Genomic DNA, 15,879 nt, shown 5'->3' with positions numbered 1-15,879 from the left:
TAAATGATCCACTTTTTGTAATAAAAAATCACACCATTAATAATTTTGCAGTGCATGGGCTACATATGAGCAAGGGGGTCTAGGTCCTCTACTTGCTTGGTCCTTGGTTGATGCATCAGTCTCTACAAGTCCCCGTGGGCCCAGGTTTTTTAGGTTCTGTTGCTCTCCTTGTGGAACTCCTGTCCCCTACAGGTCTTTCTATCTCCCCCTTCTCCCATAAAATCCCGTGCACTCTGCCCAAAGTTTGGCTGTGAGGCTCAGCATCTGCTTCGATACCCTGATGGGTAGAGTCTTTCAGAGGTCCTCTGTGGAAGGCTCCTGTCCTGTTCCCTGTCTTCTCCTACTTCTGATGTCTACCCTGTTTGCCCTTCCATAGGGTCCTCCTTGTTGTTTAGCTTCTTTATGACTATAGATTTTACTATGTTTATCCTATAGTATATGGCTAATATCCACTTATACGTGAGTTTATTCCATGTGTGTCTTTCTGCTTCTGAGCTACATCACTCAGGATCATTTTTTCTAGTTCCATCCATTTGCCTGCAAATTTCATGATTTCCTTGTTTTTAATTGCTGAGTGATGTTCCATTGTGTAAACGTACCACAATTTCTGTATTAATCGAGGTTCTTTCCCGATTCTGGCTATTACAAATAAAGCTGCTATGAACATAGCTGAGCAAATGTCCTTGTTGAATGGTGGAGCATGTTTAGGATATATGCCCAGGAGTGGTTTAGCTGGATCTTGAGGTAGCACTAGTCCTAATTTCCTGAGAAAGCACTAGTTTGATTTCCAAAGTGATTGTACAAGTTTACATTCCCACCAGCAATAGAGGAAGGTTCCCCTTCTCCACAACATCTCCAGCATGTGTTGTCATTTGAGTTTTTGATCATAGCCCCTGGTCAGCTCAGTCTCTGGGGATTCCTTAGTAAGGGGAGCAGGGGCAGTTTCTAGCATGAACTTGGTTGCCTGCTCTTTGATCACCTCCCCTTGGTGGGGTGGCCTTACTAGATCAAAGAAAAAGAGGATCCAGACAGTCCTGATAAAACCTGATAGGCTAGGGTCAGATAGTAGGTTAGGAGGACCTCCCCTACAGGTGGTCTAGGGGAGAGATATAGAGCAGGGGAAGAGGGAGGGAGGGTGGGACCAGGAGGAAATGAGGGAGGGGACTATAGCCAGGATACAAAGTGAATAAATTGTAATAAATAATAATAAATTTAAAAAAGAAAAATTAATTGTGCATTTTTATCTGGAGTTAAGATGAATCTTTTCAGACTATTTATAAAATTTAGTCTTGCTTTTAAGATTACTGTCCAGTCCTAGAGCTCTGGTATTAGTTCAGGATCTCTTTTGGAATTAGTTGTTTAGTCTGAGAGAAATATGTTCTTATAAAGTATCTAGTTCTTCCTTTTCCAACTTTCTGTTTTCCATTGACATTGTTCACTGTTCAGTCTGAAAGTGATTCTCCTTGTTAAATGAACAAATGAGAGTCGAGAAGTGGTTTACAAATCTACACATATAGTTAATTGCATGTAAAGGAATAGACTTTTAGAGAAATTTAATATTGACTTAGGCTTTTGAAATTTTGTATTGAGGAAAGGAGGATGGAAAGGAAAAGTTATAGGCAATACCTAGTGATTAGTAAGAAAACATTTGGGAGAGATAACATTTCATACAGAGCTGTAGCATTAGTACTTGCATAAACAGTGTTGGAGTGAAAGGCTATTATGGGAAAGAATACGACTTAGTGAAGATGGAGGTCATAGGAAGAGGCAATTTAATAAAATGACCCTTATGTGCTATATCCTTATATGGAACTTTATGCTTTACAAAGTCACTGTCACTTGGTACTGTTGATGTTATTACTGAGAAAATAGCAAATAGCTAGTGTTGCAAAACTAATTTGACTGTAAGCATTTTTTCCCACATATTTGTATTTTATTGCAGTGATTTAATGAAAATATGCAATGAAACATTTAGTTTTCATCTAAAAGTCCTATGGTTTGAGACTTATATTTTGGTTCTCCACTTTCTAATATCTGTAACAAAGGAGCTGAATTAAATTATTATTAAATTTCTTCTAACTCAAAAGCCTCTGTTGTAGTGTTTAATGTTTAAAATCCAGCAAAGCAACAGATAAGTCTGACAGACTTACATTAGCATGGCTATTTTGAAGTAACTGTTGTGTCTTGTATTTTTCTGTAGATGGACCACACATCCCCGACCTACATGCTTGCTAACTTAACCCACTTACATTCTGAACAACTTCTGCAGGGCTTGAATCTTCTTCGCCAGCATCACGAACTCTGTGACATTATTCTCCGAGTAGGTGAGGTTAAGATTCATGCTCATAAAGTGGTGCTTGCCAGCATCAGCCCTTATTTCAAGGCTATGTTCACTGGAAACCTTTCTGAGAAAGAGAACAGTGAGGTTGAGTTTCAGTGCATTGATGAAGCTGCCCTGCAAGCCATTGTGGAGTATGCCTATACAGGGACGGTTTTCATTTCTCAGGATACTGTTGAATCTCTCCTGCCAGCAGCAAACCTACTCCAGATAAAGCTTGTCTTGAAAGAATGTTGTACATTTCTTGAAAGCCAACTTGACCCTGGTAATTGTATTGGAATTTCCCGTTTTGCAGAGACTTATGGTTGTCATGACCTTTATTTGGCAGCTACTAAATACATATGCCAGAATTTTGAATCTGTTTGCCAGACAGAAGAGTTTTTTGAACTTACACATGCTGATTTGGACGAAATTGTCTCCAATGACTGCTTGAATGTAGCTACTGAAGAAACAGTTTTTTATGCACTAGAGTCTTGGATCAAGTATGATGTACAAGAACGCCAGAAGTACTTAGCACAGCTGCTGAACAGTGTGCGACTGCCATTGCTGAGTGTTAAGTTCCTCACCAGGCTCTATGAAGCAAATCATCTTATCCGTGATGATCGCACTTGTAAGCATCTTTTGAATGAAGCCCTAAAGTACCACTTCATGCCTGAACATAGACTGTCTAATCAGACAGTCTTGATGACACGACCTCGCTGTGCTCCCAAAGTATTGTGTGCAGTAGGAGGAAAATCTGGACTCTTTGCCTCTTTGGATAGGTAAATAGAAGGGTTTCTTAAAGGTGTAATACTAACGGATTTTATGCTTTTTAAATGTGTTAACTTTCTGTATTTAAAAATAATTTTATTTTGCTTTTATTTGCTGTTTTGGTATTCTCTCCTGTTTATTTCCTAAAGTATTTACAATGGTATTTTAATCATATTTTCACATTCTCTATGGTACTCAATTACTAGACCTTCCATCACGCTGCATATATATATATATATATATATATATATATATATATATATATACATATATATACATATATATATATATTCTGGTTATATACTAGTTTTTCCTCTGTTTCATTGTTTCTGCTTCCTTCTCCTCCTTCTCTTCTTCTTTTTCCCTTCTTTCCTTTTCTCTTACTCTTCACCCTCTCCTCAGCTTTTTCCTTCTGACAATGTGCTAAAGAAGAGCTATGACCCTGTGATGAGGGCAGACTGAGGATAAGAGTGGGTTTGAGTGAACAGAGTTAATTAGAAGAACATCAAGGAAATGAGAAAATAAGAAACTACCATAAATAATAACTTTCTGTTGTAGAAAATGTGAAAAAATGGTTAATAATGTTTATTATTAAAAGTCTGTAATTATTACAGTAGTTATTACTATCCCACTACCATATCAATAAAAGGCACAGACACCTGCTGTATTTAAATAAATCTTATTTCACTGGGCAGATATTGCCCCTAATCTACTTTGTTACCTCAGTCCCACTCCCCATGACATTTGCTTTAATAACTCCTATCAGGGCTACCTCAATCATATCTCCATAAATACTTGCACATGCTTTCCATCTGAGCCGATTCTCTCCAGGCCAATCTTCAGAGTCCTTCCTCCTCACCTACGTGGTTCTTTACCTATCCCATGGAGACTGTGCTTCCTTCTTTTCCTCTACTTGTCTCGTTTTCCTCAGGTGATCCTTCTCTCCTCCCAGCCCTGGAACTTCATTGCTGCCCTTCCCAATTGTGTAGACATTTATTTAGGCAATAAGGGATAGTTTGCAGGCAAAGATTACATTTTGGGATACATTAGTATCCCATTTGGGGATTTGGGGATACATTAGTATCTGCTCCTAAAAGACAGCAAGCAGACCTGGGGCTGGCAGGGATATAGTTAACAATTAAATACAAAGCACCAGGCCATGCCATTACAACTTTCGTGTGAAATTTTTTTCATTGTGTTTTTTTACAAGACCATTGTAAAAAGTTCCTTTTATTTTCCTAATATTTAACATCAGGGATTGCCAGTCTGTTTCTGTAAAAATCAAATAGAAGATGTTTTGAATTTGTGAGCCCTCTTGTCTTTATGGTATCTATTTAATTTCATTTTTTGTGCGATGAGAGTAACCATAGTCAGTATGTAAATGATTAAGCATGGATGTGTTCCATTAAAACTTTATTTGTAAAAGTAGATGGCCTTAATTTTAGCCCATGGCTGCATAGCTGGCCAACCATTGATTTAGTTCTGTATGCAAGTCACCTTTCAACACTGACAATATAGCTTGAGGTTCTTTGTCTTTCCTTTCATAGAGGTCACTTCTGCGTTGTTTAGTATCAGTTAGGTGAGTATAGAGCCATGAGTTCTAGATAATCCCCCTTTAGAACTTCTTGTTGGATTCTACTGAGAGGTGGTGATGGTTGTTGTCTTCTGCTGCTTCTTCTGGATTTTCATCTTCTGTCTTCTGTCTTTTGTCTTTCTTCCACCAACCAAATATCTTATTTTCTAACACCACTTGGGTATTTAACAGTTAAATTCACTTCTGATGTTAACTCTTGAATTGGCCCAAACGATACAGGTAAATGGCTTGTTCTCACGGCACTAGTCCTACTTCATCTGCCAGTTTTTGTCATTACCAGTTACTTCAGAATGTCTAAATCTTGTTTTCAGGTATTCTGGTCTCTGACCACCTCCTTTCATGCCAGCTTATTTCAGTCTGAATCATTACCTTTGTTAGTGCATGGCCCACATATTGACAGAAATATGAGTGGCATAAGGCTGTTGTGATATGGCCTTAGGTATGAAGAACATGGACTTGGAATTTGGAGGAAACTTGTTAAAAATTTGCAAAAAATATATCCCTCATTTTAAATAATACACAACATGAGTGATAAGCTAGGTTACCTGGCAAAAGAATTTCTAAGAGCAGCTTTTCTATGTGCCTCTTTTTAAGTGAATATACTTAAGAGGAAAAAAATGACCTAAAGATAGAATTTATGATTAAATGAGAAGCGGAATGGAAAAACTGAAAAATTGACAGCCTTTCGATGTAAAGAATTAAAAAGATTATTTTTTATTTTATTACACTTTATTCACTTTGTATCCTCCCGTAAGCCCCTTTCTCCTCCCCTCCCAGTTCCACCCTCCCTCCCTCTTCTTTGAAAAGATTCTCTTAAGATCAAACCAAAGGTGCTCAACTATGTTCATAGCAGCCAGAGTCTGGAAACAACCTAGCTGTCCCTCAACTGAGTAATGGACACAGAAATTGTGGTCCATTTACACAATGGGATACTAATCAGCAATTAAAAACAAGGAAATCATGAAATTTGTAGGCAAATGGATGGAACTAGAAAAAAATGATCCTGAGTGAGGTAGCCCAGAAGCAGAAAGACACACATGGAATAAACTCATGTATAAGTGGATATTAGCCATATACTATAGGATAAACATAGTAAAATCTATAGTCATAAAGAAGCTAAACAACAAGGAGGACCCTATGGAAGATGATTAATCCTCATTCAGAAGGGCAAATAGGATAGACATCAGAAGTAAGAGAAGACAGGGAACAGGACAGGAGCCTTCCACAGAGGACCTCTGAAAGACTCTACCCATCAGGGTATCGAAGCAGATGCTGAGCCTCATAGCTAAACTTTGGGCAGAGTGCAGGGAATCGTACTGAAGAAGGGAGAGATAGAAAGGCCTGTAGGGGACAGGAGTTCCACAAGGAGAGCAACAGAACCAAAAAAACCTGCAGAGACAGATGCTTCAACCAAGGACCATGCATAGGGAGAACCTAGACCCCATGCTTAGATATAGCCCATGGCAGCTCAGTCTCCAAGTGGGTCCCTAGTAAGGGAAGCAGGGGCAGTCATTTGCATGAACTTGGTTGCCTGCTCTTTGATCACTTCACCCTGGTTAGGTGGCCTTACTAGGTCACAGAGAAAGAGGATCCTATCTAACTAATAGGCTAGGGTCAGGTAGTAGGGGAGGAGGTCCTCCCCTATCTGTGGACTAGGGAAGGGGCAATGTGGGGAAGAGAGAGGGAGTGTAAGTCCTGGAAGAGATAAGGGAGGGGCTACAGCAGAGACACAACATGAATAAATTGTAATTAATAATAAGGAGAAAAAAAACAAACGAGCAAACCAAACCTGATCTTGTGAACTCCACAGACTTAAGAGATGAGTTTGGATATAAGGAAGTCAGATACTATTACCAGGAAAAGAAGAGAGACCTAAGAGCATTTCAGTGATCTTTGTTGGTGCTTTTCTTACCACAGGTCCATAACTCTGGAAGGGCAGAGCAATTTCAGGCATAGGCTCGGGAATCAGGACAGCATTCAGCATAGCACTCCAGCTACTCCAGCTCAAGCAGGCTCATCTACAGCTTGACCCACCAGAGATTCAGAAAGCAATCTTTGTGGGCTTTTCTACTTAAATTTCTAAGAATACATAGAAACAACAGAAGGCCTAGTCCGAAATCTATGGTAGAGATGGAATAACTGTAGAGAGCCCTCTACTTAGAGTCAGTGCTGAGCTATAAGGAGAGAGGACAACTGCAGGCATGAAGACTTTTCCCACTGTGAGGTGCTGAGTGGACTGAACTAAACAAAGCCATAGAGTTGAGGCTTCCTTGGGTCTTATGGGCCCAACTCCTACCCAGTATGCTCAGCCTATGGACTCAAAGGAGACTGGTTGAGACCGGTCCCTGGTGCTAAGATATAGTAGTGTTTTGCTTGTTTTCCTTTGAACATACTTTGGACCACTTGCTCCGTTGTTGCCTCTTTATGTGTAGGAAATAAGGGAATGTCTGCCTTGACCCTGTTCCTGCCTTGTATCTTGGAAGCATATAACTTGTTTTGTTCTCCTAAGCTCAAAGAAGAAGTGAATCATTTGTTGAGATTGATATCTGATTTAGATGAGACTAGGCTTTAAACTTTGATAATGAAATGAGTTAAAATTCTTGTAAATAGTGAAATGAAATAATCATATTTTACATCATGAAAAGGGTATGAGTTTGGGGAACCAGGACAAAATAGTGCATCCCCAAATCCATGTTAGGAACTTAGTCTTCAATGTAACAGTGCTGAGAAGTCAGATCGTTTTGTGAGTTGAGAGTAAATTGGCTATAAAGGGATGGGACCTTTTTGTCTCACCATGTGATGCCTTGTAGAGTGTAGCCAGAATGTCCTCACCAGATGCAGGCCTACAATCTTGAACTTCCCAACCTCCAGATCTGTAAACCAAATTAACTGTTGTCTGTAATTTATTCATTTTGGTGATATTCTGTTATTGCAGCAGAAAGGGGGCTAAGAAACATCTTTATGATTCTCCTTCCCTCCAAGATTTTTTATTTTACTGCCATCATCCCTCAGAACATGGCCATAGGTTTCTTTCAATTCCTTCATCATATTGTTGGTGTTAGAACCTCCTGTCTACTCATGCCATGGATATTCTTAAGCAGTAGAGTGGCTGGAGAAATACTCCCATTGTACCTAGTGTCTTGTGGCCCTTAGCACTCCCCAGTAATCACTGTATACATTTCTTTCATCAAATGTGTTCTTTTACTTCTTAGACTCTTTAGAAGTATCAAGCATCACAACGCATTTCTTGCCCTGTTGAAAATATAGAATCAACTTATATTAACAAAATATAGAACTACTAATCAACAAAAATATAGAAATACTTCCTCCTTATGCCCGAATCTCTCTAAGATCACTTCTCTCAATATATTCAGTCAGTTGTTTCCAATCTAAACAATTTTCTTTTTCCCCATTTATCCCATATTTCATCTGTATCCTCACCTCTTTCCACTGCATTACCTCATTACCTTTAGCACACAAACATGTTCTGTTTTAAGTTCCCAGAAATAACACTATTCTAAATTTTGTATTATTTTGCTTTTCATTATAATTTTTTTACATAGTCTCTCAAAGATACTAAGGTCTTCAACGTTTTTATTTAAATATATTTCTTCAAAGTGTTTTCTCACCAGACAGAAAGTTTGTGAAATTCATCTGTTACAGTATGTGGGAAAAAACACAATTTACTTTCATGAGCGTCTAGTAATATGGTATATGGACATAATATGGTTTTAATTTTAAAGTTTTATACATGTGTAGACTGAGCAAACCCCATATATACAGTTTAGTGAATCATAACAAACTAAATAAAAGTGTGAATAGTAGAATGTGGCAAGCACCCAGAACCAACCCTGAACTACCTACCTGTGCCAGAAGGCAATCACTGTATGTATTTTTGATCCAGGAATTAGTTTTATATGTTTGTGAATTTTGATGCAAATGAAAATATTCAGAATTGTTTTGCTTTTGGCGTTTTGCTTTCACATGTATAAAATTCATTTGCATTGTGCTGTGAACTACTGTTTATCCATTTTATGCTTGATGCACACTTGGACTGCTGCCAGTCTTTTGGAGTTATACATAATATTTACATGTCCACTTACGTACATACATACGTGGGTGCATTCATTTTATACACATATCTAATAATGGATTTTCTTAGTCATGGGCAGATGTATACCATCCATCTAAATACTATACTGTTTAGCCATTTTATTGATGAAATCTTCCCCCTTTGGTTTTTCGAGACGGGGTTTCTCTGTGTGTTGCCATGGCTGTCCTGGACTTGCATTGTAGACCAGGCTGGCCCCGAACTTGCAGAGATCCGCATGCCTCTGCTCCCCGAGTGCTGGGATTACCGGTGCGCACCACCATGCCCAGCTCGATGTATTATTATTTTGTGCTCCAGTGAACATTTTTTTGGATATGTTGCCTACTACAAAATTGGCCATAGTAGATATTCAATAGAGAAGATACATTAAGAATTGACTCCTAAGTGAAGATATGTATTCTCAACTCTGCTAGATTGTATTCCAAAGCATTTTGTACCAGTTTACATGGTTAACCCGTGTCTGTGTTTGCATAACACTCTTGCCAGTAGTTATTTTATGTCTGTACTTTAAGCAGTCTGGAAGGGATGTCATGATTTGTTACGATTTTGTTTTACACAACCTTGATTATTAACACAAGTAAACATTCTTGTTTATGGGCCATTTGAGTTTTTTAATCTACTATTTCTCTGCTTATTTATTAGTGTGGAGATGTACTTTCCCCAGAATGACTCTTGGATTGGTCTGGCACCCCTAAACATTCCTCGCTATGAATTTGGAATATGTGTTTTAGACCAAAAAGTCTATGTTATAGGTGGTATTGAAACTACTGTGCGTCCTGGTCTCACTGTCAGAAAACATGAAAATTCAGTGGAATGCTGGAACCCTGATACAAATACCTGGACTTCTATAGAGAGGATGAATGAGAGCCGAAGTACCCTTGGAGCAGTAGTACTCGCAGGAGAACTTTATGCTTTAGGTGGATATGATGGACAGTCCTACTTGCAATCTGTAGAGAAATACATCCCCAAAATAAGACAGTGGCAACCTGTGGCCCCAATGACAACCACAAGAAGTTGTTTCGCTGCAGCTGTTCTGGATGGAATGATATACGCCATTGGAGGGTATGGCCCCGCTCACATGAACAGGTATTTAACAATAATGAATTGCTTAAGATGGTAGATTTTTACAAAAGCGCAACTTACATTCTTTTCTGATTTTTTAAATTTGTTTGTGTGTAAATGGACTTTGCGATATGCTTAAGTAATAATGACAGGCATTTGGGAATTTAGGCTGCTCCTGGGTGTAATATTTTATGTCACTGAGATTCAAATGTCCATTAAATGTTTATATTCAACTAATGTAGTAAACTACATTTTAGAGCTCAGAAACCTAAAGAAAAATAGGTAAATTTAGATTTTTATGATGTAGTTATATGTGCATCAACATGTGTGTATGTTTTTTTCTTACATTGCCTAGTAGGATAAGGTAGAAGTGTAATTCTTGTATTCCAGTACACTATGAGACATTATAAAATTATAATGTCTTGGGCCAGTGAGATGGCTGAGTGGGTAAATGAGATGATACAGTGCTCGCTGTACCTGCCTATCAAAGTGAGTTCATTCTTTGGACCCCATGACAGAAGCAAAGAGCCATTTCTTAAGAGCTGCTCTTGTTTTTGTGGTATATTTACACCTGTATTCATGCATACATAGTAATTGTTTTAAAGAAGCAGCTTTTAAAATTAAAAGCTTATTTCATATTGCTTTTTGGATTCTATGGTCATACTACACGTTATCACTAACTGAGGAGGAGAAATTTCTGTGTTCTGTAATATATTTTTGTAATAAAGGTGAAACACAAAGTCGGACATGCACTCCTTTAATCCTAGCACTCAGGAAGACAGAGGCAGGTGGCTCTCTGTGAAGTCGAAGCCAACCTGGTCTGCAAAGTGAGTCCGAGACAGCCAGGGCTACCCAGAGAAAACCTGTCTCCAAAAAAACCAAGAAAAGATAGAAAGAAAAAAGAAATACAAATAAGAAAAAGTAAAATTTACAACTTACTGATTATATGTACTGTGAATCATAGTTCTAAACCTTTGTTAAAAACTGATGTTCTAAAGATTTACTTACTCATTGTGAGCAATCTAATGAAATCTTGTGCTTGCATGTACTACACCAACGTTTTGTATGAGGGATAGGAACATCCATGGAATTGGCTTTGCAACCCTCAAGGATATCTAATTATATACAAGAATAACATTCAGCTATTGTATTATGTCCACAAAGTAAACTTTTATACCTGAAGTCTTATCTACAGATACCTAAACATTTGGGACAAATTACTGTTATTTTTATTTGTCTATTTAATTTTAAAAACTGGTGGATTTTAGTTTTGCAGGAAGAGTGACAAAAATGACCTATGAATTAATTCTTCCTCATGTAAATACTTGCAGTGTGGAGCGGTACGATCCAAGTAAGGATTCCTGGGAGATGGTTGCATCCATGGCGGATAAAAGGATTCACTTTGGCGTCGGAGTTATGCTAGGTTTTATTTTTGTGGTAGGTGGACATAATGGTGTCTCGCATTTGTCAAGCATTGAAAGATATGACCCTCATCAGAATCAGTGGACAGTGTGTAGACCGATGAAAGAGCCTAGGACAGGTAATATTTTTTTCTATTCATTCATTCTTTTATTTGTTTGTTTCTTTGTTTCTGATACTGGGGATTGAAACCCGGGCCTGTGTGCGTAATACTCTACAGCTGAACTACTTCTGAGCTATTAACTCATTACACTTAGCATACAGAGCTATACTTCATATAGTGATATTCTTATTATGCTAGCACCTCAGACCTTAACACTAAGGATATTATTTTACCAGAAAAAAAATATTTGTGTATGTGTGTGAGAGATAGAGACCGATGCACACACAGAGAAAGAGCAAGAGAGAGCAGCATGCACACAGTGTTTGGTTTTTGTTGTTGTTGTTGTTGTTTTTGCCATTTATTTCTATTTGGGAATTGCAATCATTAACATTTAGAGTTATTATTAAAAGGTGTGTATTTATTTTGTCATTTGGTAGTGTTGTAGTGTTTTCTCAGATCTCATTTGATTACATGTCCTGGATTATTTGTTCCCTTTGACCTCTTGAGGAGAGGTGGCTATCCCTTCCTCAAATTGAAGTATTCTTCTAGTATCATCTATAATATGTCATAGAGGAGAATTTACTTCCTTTTTTTTTTTCTTCTTGTTCCATAGATCTCTTGAATCTGGATAGGTATTTCTTCATTTAGTTGCAGAAGTTTTCTTCTGTGATTTATTTTATTGAAGATATTTTTTATGCCTTTGCTATGATTTTCTTCTTTCTGTACCCTCTTTGGGTTCTGTAAACACATTTATAATTTCTATTTTGAAAACCCTGTCTGTGCATTAACTAAGCTTCTTTTGTCAGGGAGCATTACAATTAGGGGTGCTAATGTATTGAGACATGCTGTTTATGGTTTTGTGATGGGGGCTAGGCATCTAGAGTATGGTCATTATTGTTTGTTTGGTTGGGTTTTTTTTATTGTTTGTTTGTTTGTTATGTATGTCTGCTCTGATCTTTGTTGAGTAGGTATTTGGATCTTTGTTTGCTATTGCCCCAATTTGTCAGGGTTTTAACCAGCTGAATGGTGCTTGGTGTTCAGAGGCCACTGTATATTGATGTGTGAAAGGAATATGAGAAGTAGTCTTAGCGCACCCAGGGGCAGCTGCAACCTCTTTGCCTAGGAGCAAACCTAGGAGCTTAGGAGACTCTCACTACCAAAATTCAGAGGTCTCAGGGGAGTTCTCCAAGTTCTACAGTTGGCCCTCAGTGACAGGTGCCAGCGTCACAGTAGGAATGAGTGTGTGATGCTCCTTTGGGATGGGGTTCAGGACATTTTGTTCTCAGATAGAGGCAAGTGAGGTGTGCATGGATAAAGATAGAACAGAGATTGATGTAGGTAAGGTAGATGCCGGGCTATGAGTCCTTATCTGTGGTGAGGCTGCAAGTAGTCAGGCCAGTAGAGCATCTTTGTATGGTAGAACTTTGTATGTGGAGAACTTGCTCTGGTAATTGGAAGATACCACGAGTTTTTTTTGGACTGATTTGTGGTTGGGGTGGCAAGAAAGGTGGGTGACTGTAACTGGGGAGCACTACCTGGAATCTGTGTTGTAAGAGGCCTTACAGTCCTGGGTTTCAGGTCACTGGACTTTATTTTTTATTTGGTCCTAGAGTTGACTATTGGGTGAAGTGTCTTATGGACAACCGGGTCAGGGGATCTGTGTCTGGGCTCCAGTTTGGATTCCAGTCAGTCCCAAAACAACACAATGGGTAGGGTAGCTGGAGTTTTTAAATCCAGAATTATATCATTTTTAAATACAGATAATTGTACTTCTTCCTTTTCTATTTATATCACTTTTTATTCCTATTTCTTGTCCCATTTTTTTGGTTAGAGAATTTAGATATTATACTGAACAAGAATCTCATTAAATGTCTTATTTCCTGGTTTTAATGAAAATGATTTTAGTTTTTCCATATCACATATAATATTGCTATATGTTCATCATACATAGCTTTTATTATATTGAGGATCCATGTATTCCTACTTACTTCGAGGATATTTACCAAGGTGATATTAAATTTTGCTTATCATTTTCTACATCTGTGGAGATGCCCACATGATTTTTGTCTTTGAGTCCACCATTGTGTTCAGTTATGTTTAATGATTTGTACACATGGAACTTTTCTTGTGTCCCAGAAGTAAACCCAACTAGATCATACTGTATGATGTTTTTAATGTGTTGTTAAATTTGGTTCACTATTTTTTATAAGCTTATAGTATATTTTGATCATGTTCAAAGACACCCCATTATCCTTTCACTTTCAAGCCTGTTTTTATTTGCCAGTGAAGTGTATTCCTTACAGATAGCAAAGGGCTAGCTAGGTGTTGATATTATTACAGTTGTCTAGCCTCCTTTTTTTTTTTTAATCACAGGCTTTACACCAATTACATTTCAGCTTAATATTGGAAGGTATAATTTATTACTATAATTTTATTGCTGCTTCTTGCTTAATTTGAATGTTATTTATTTTTTTCTACCTCTTTACCTTAGAAGCTTGCTGTTTTAGCTGGGCACAGTGGCAGCACTCAGGAAGGCAGAGACAGGCAGATCACTGTGAGTTTGAGGCCAGTGTGATCTACAAAGCAAGTCTAGGACAGCCAAGGCTACACAGAGAAACCCTCTCTCAAAAAAAAAAAAAAAAAAAAACTTATGACTGTCTTTCTTCCCTCCTTTAAGTATTATGTTTGATGCTGGCTTAGTGGCCTTGTATTGCTTTTGTTTGTCTTTGCCTTCATAGGTCTGTATTTCTAAATTGATTTTGAAAGACAGCTTTGCTGTACATAATAATGTTAATTGGCAGTTGCTTACTATCAAGGCTTGAAATGTACCATTTCATGTTTTTCTTTCTTTTATACTTCTGCTGAGAAGATTAATGTAATACTGATGACTCTGTCCTTCTTAGTAGGTTCACATTTTTCTCTTACTGGGTCCATAGTCTTTCTTCGTTCTCTCCTCTTGGTATCTTAAGTATAAAGAGGCATGAGAACGCTTTTTTCTAATCAGGTGTACTTGGGATTTTAAATGCTTATAAATAAATGCTTGTCTTTTCCTTAGATTTGTGTAAGTTTCAGCTGTCATTTTATGAAAAGATTTTTTTTCTACCCCATAAATTGTTTAGTTTGGTCTGTTGCTCATGTTCCAGAGGACTTGATATCTTTGGCCATCTTGCTAATTCTTTCTTCACTTGTATCTGATGTGACATTTCATTGATCTTGTGTCCTTATCCCTATGATGTTCCTCCTTCTGATTGATGTTGGCTATTAGTGGTGCTTTCTACTATTTCACGTCTACTATCTTTCATCTGTTTATTTTCAGAATCTCAATTTCCATGCTGATTTTCTCATTCATGTTGCCCTCTTGCCTAGGTCTTGGCATCCTTATGTCATTTATTTGCTTGCATTCTCTTTGGGATCACTGTTTATTTATAAAAATTGACTTTGTCTATTGCTCATTTCTAAGTTAGATTTTTGAATTCTTTCAGACATCTTAATATCCTAGGATTCAGTTCTTGAAGAATTACAATCTTTGGGGGGATGCATATTGTCTTGCTTTTTTATATTATTATGGTTTGTGTTGCAGTTTTCACATTTGTTGGGATAAATGTCTCTTTCAGTTTTTTGTTTTTTTTTTAATAGATGTCTTAGTTAGCAACCTTTACTTGGGATCATAATCCCATCACCACTCAGAGAAGAAATAGTAGTCAGCAGCAATAGAAGCAATCTAAAAAAAAAAATTCAGGAGTTTAAATGTAATATAAAAGAGTTGGAAATATGGCTGGTTAATCAGGAAGGTTAGAAAAGAATGTTAGGTGTCCATAGGATACCTACAGGATAAAGTACACGTTTTAAAATTATTGAAGGTAATGATAATTACAAATTAAATAATGAAGAGGGGTGTTTGGAAAGGAAGAAATTGAGAAGGGAGATAGGAAGAAGATGAAACGTTGGCATAGAAATAATAAGGCTGTAGAAATGGCTTGTGGTTAAAGTGCTTGCTGAGCAAGTGTGTGGATCTAGGTTTGGATCCTAGTGCCCATGTGGTTCATGGAACTAGAGGGAAACAGTTAAGACCACTTGCTGCCTGAGCAGAGTCTCAGAATGTGGTTTCCATCACTTATATTAGACAGCGTACAACCATCTGTAGCTCACTGCTCCAGAGGACCCAACTCTCTCATCTGCTCTTCACACAGAGAGATATATACATAAAAATAACATATAACCTTACCACACACACAAAATCTGGACATATCATTAAATGTCTGTAATCCCAGCACTAGGAAGTCAAGACAGAAGGACTCCAGAGGCTTAGTAGCCAATCAATCCACCCAAATCTGCAAGCTCCAGGTTCATTGAGAAAACCTGTCTCAGAAAATAAAGTTCACAGCAATAGAAGACACCTGACATCAACCTCTGACCTCTACATGTGCACATATACCTACACATATACGTATAACATACATGCACACAAAAAATAATAAAGTGCAAAGTAAATAGAGACAAGC

At 37.7% G+C, this 15,879-nt stretch overlaps 1 protein-coding gene across 1 annotated transcript in view; it reads left to right on the top strand.

Annotated features, from left to right (window-relative positions):
* Positions 1 to 15,879, top strand: part of Klhl28 (kelch like family member 28) — a 33,529-nt gene that overhangs the window by 11,162 nt on the left and 6,488 nt on the right. The window contains exons 2-4 of the mRNA XM_021664265.2: positions 2,201 to 3,099; positions 9,436 to 9,879; positions 11,187 to 11,395. Of these exons, the coding sequence (XP_021519940.1) occupies positions 2,201 to 3,099; positions 9,436 to 9,879; positions 11,187 to 11,395 (1,552 nt within the window). The remainder of the gene's footprint in view (positions 1 to 2,200; positions 3,100 to 9,435; positions 9,880 to 11,186; positions 11,396 to 15,879) is intronic.

This window comes from Meriones unguiculatus, chromosome 7, assembly GCF_030254825.1.
Source record: "Meriones unguiculatus strain TT.TT164.6M chromosome 7, Bangor_MerUng_6.1, whole genome shotgun sequence".
In the NCBI taxonomy this organism is placed as follows: Eukaryota; Metazoa; Chordata; class Mammalia; order Rodentia; family Muridae; genus Meriones; species Meriones unguiculatus.
This window is presented reverse-complemented; position numbering and strand designations above follow the sequence as displayed.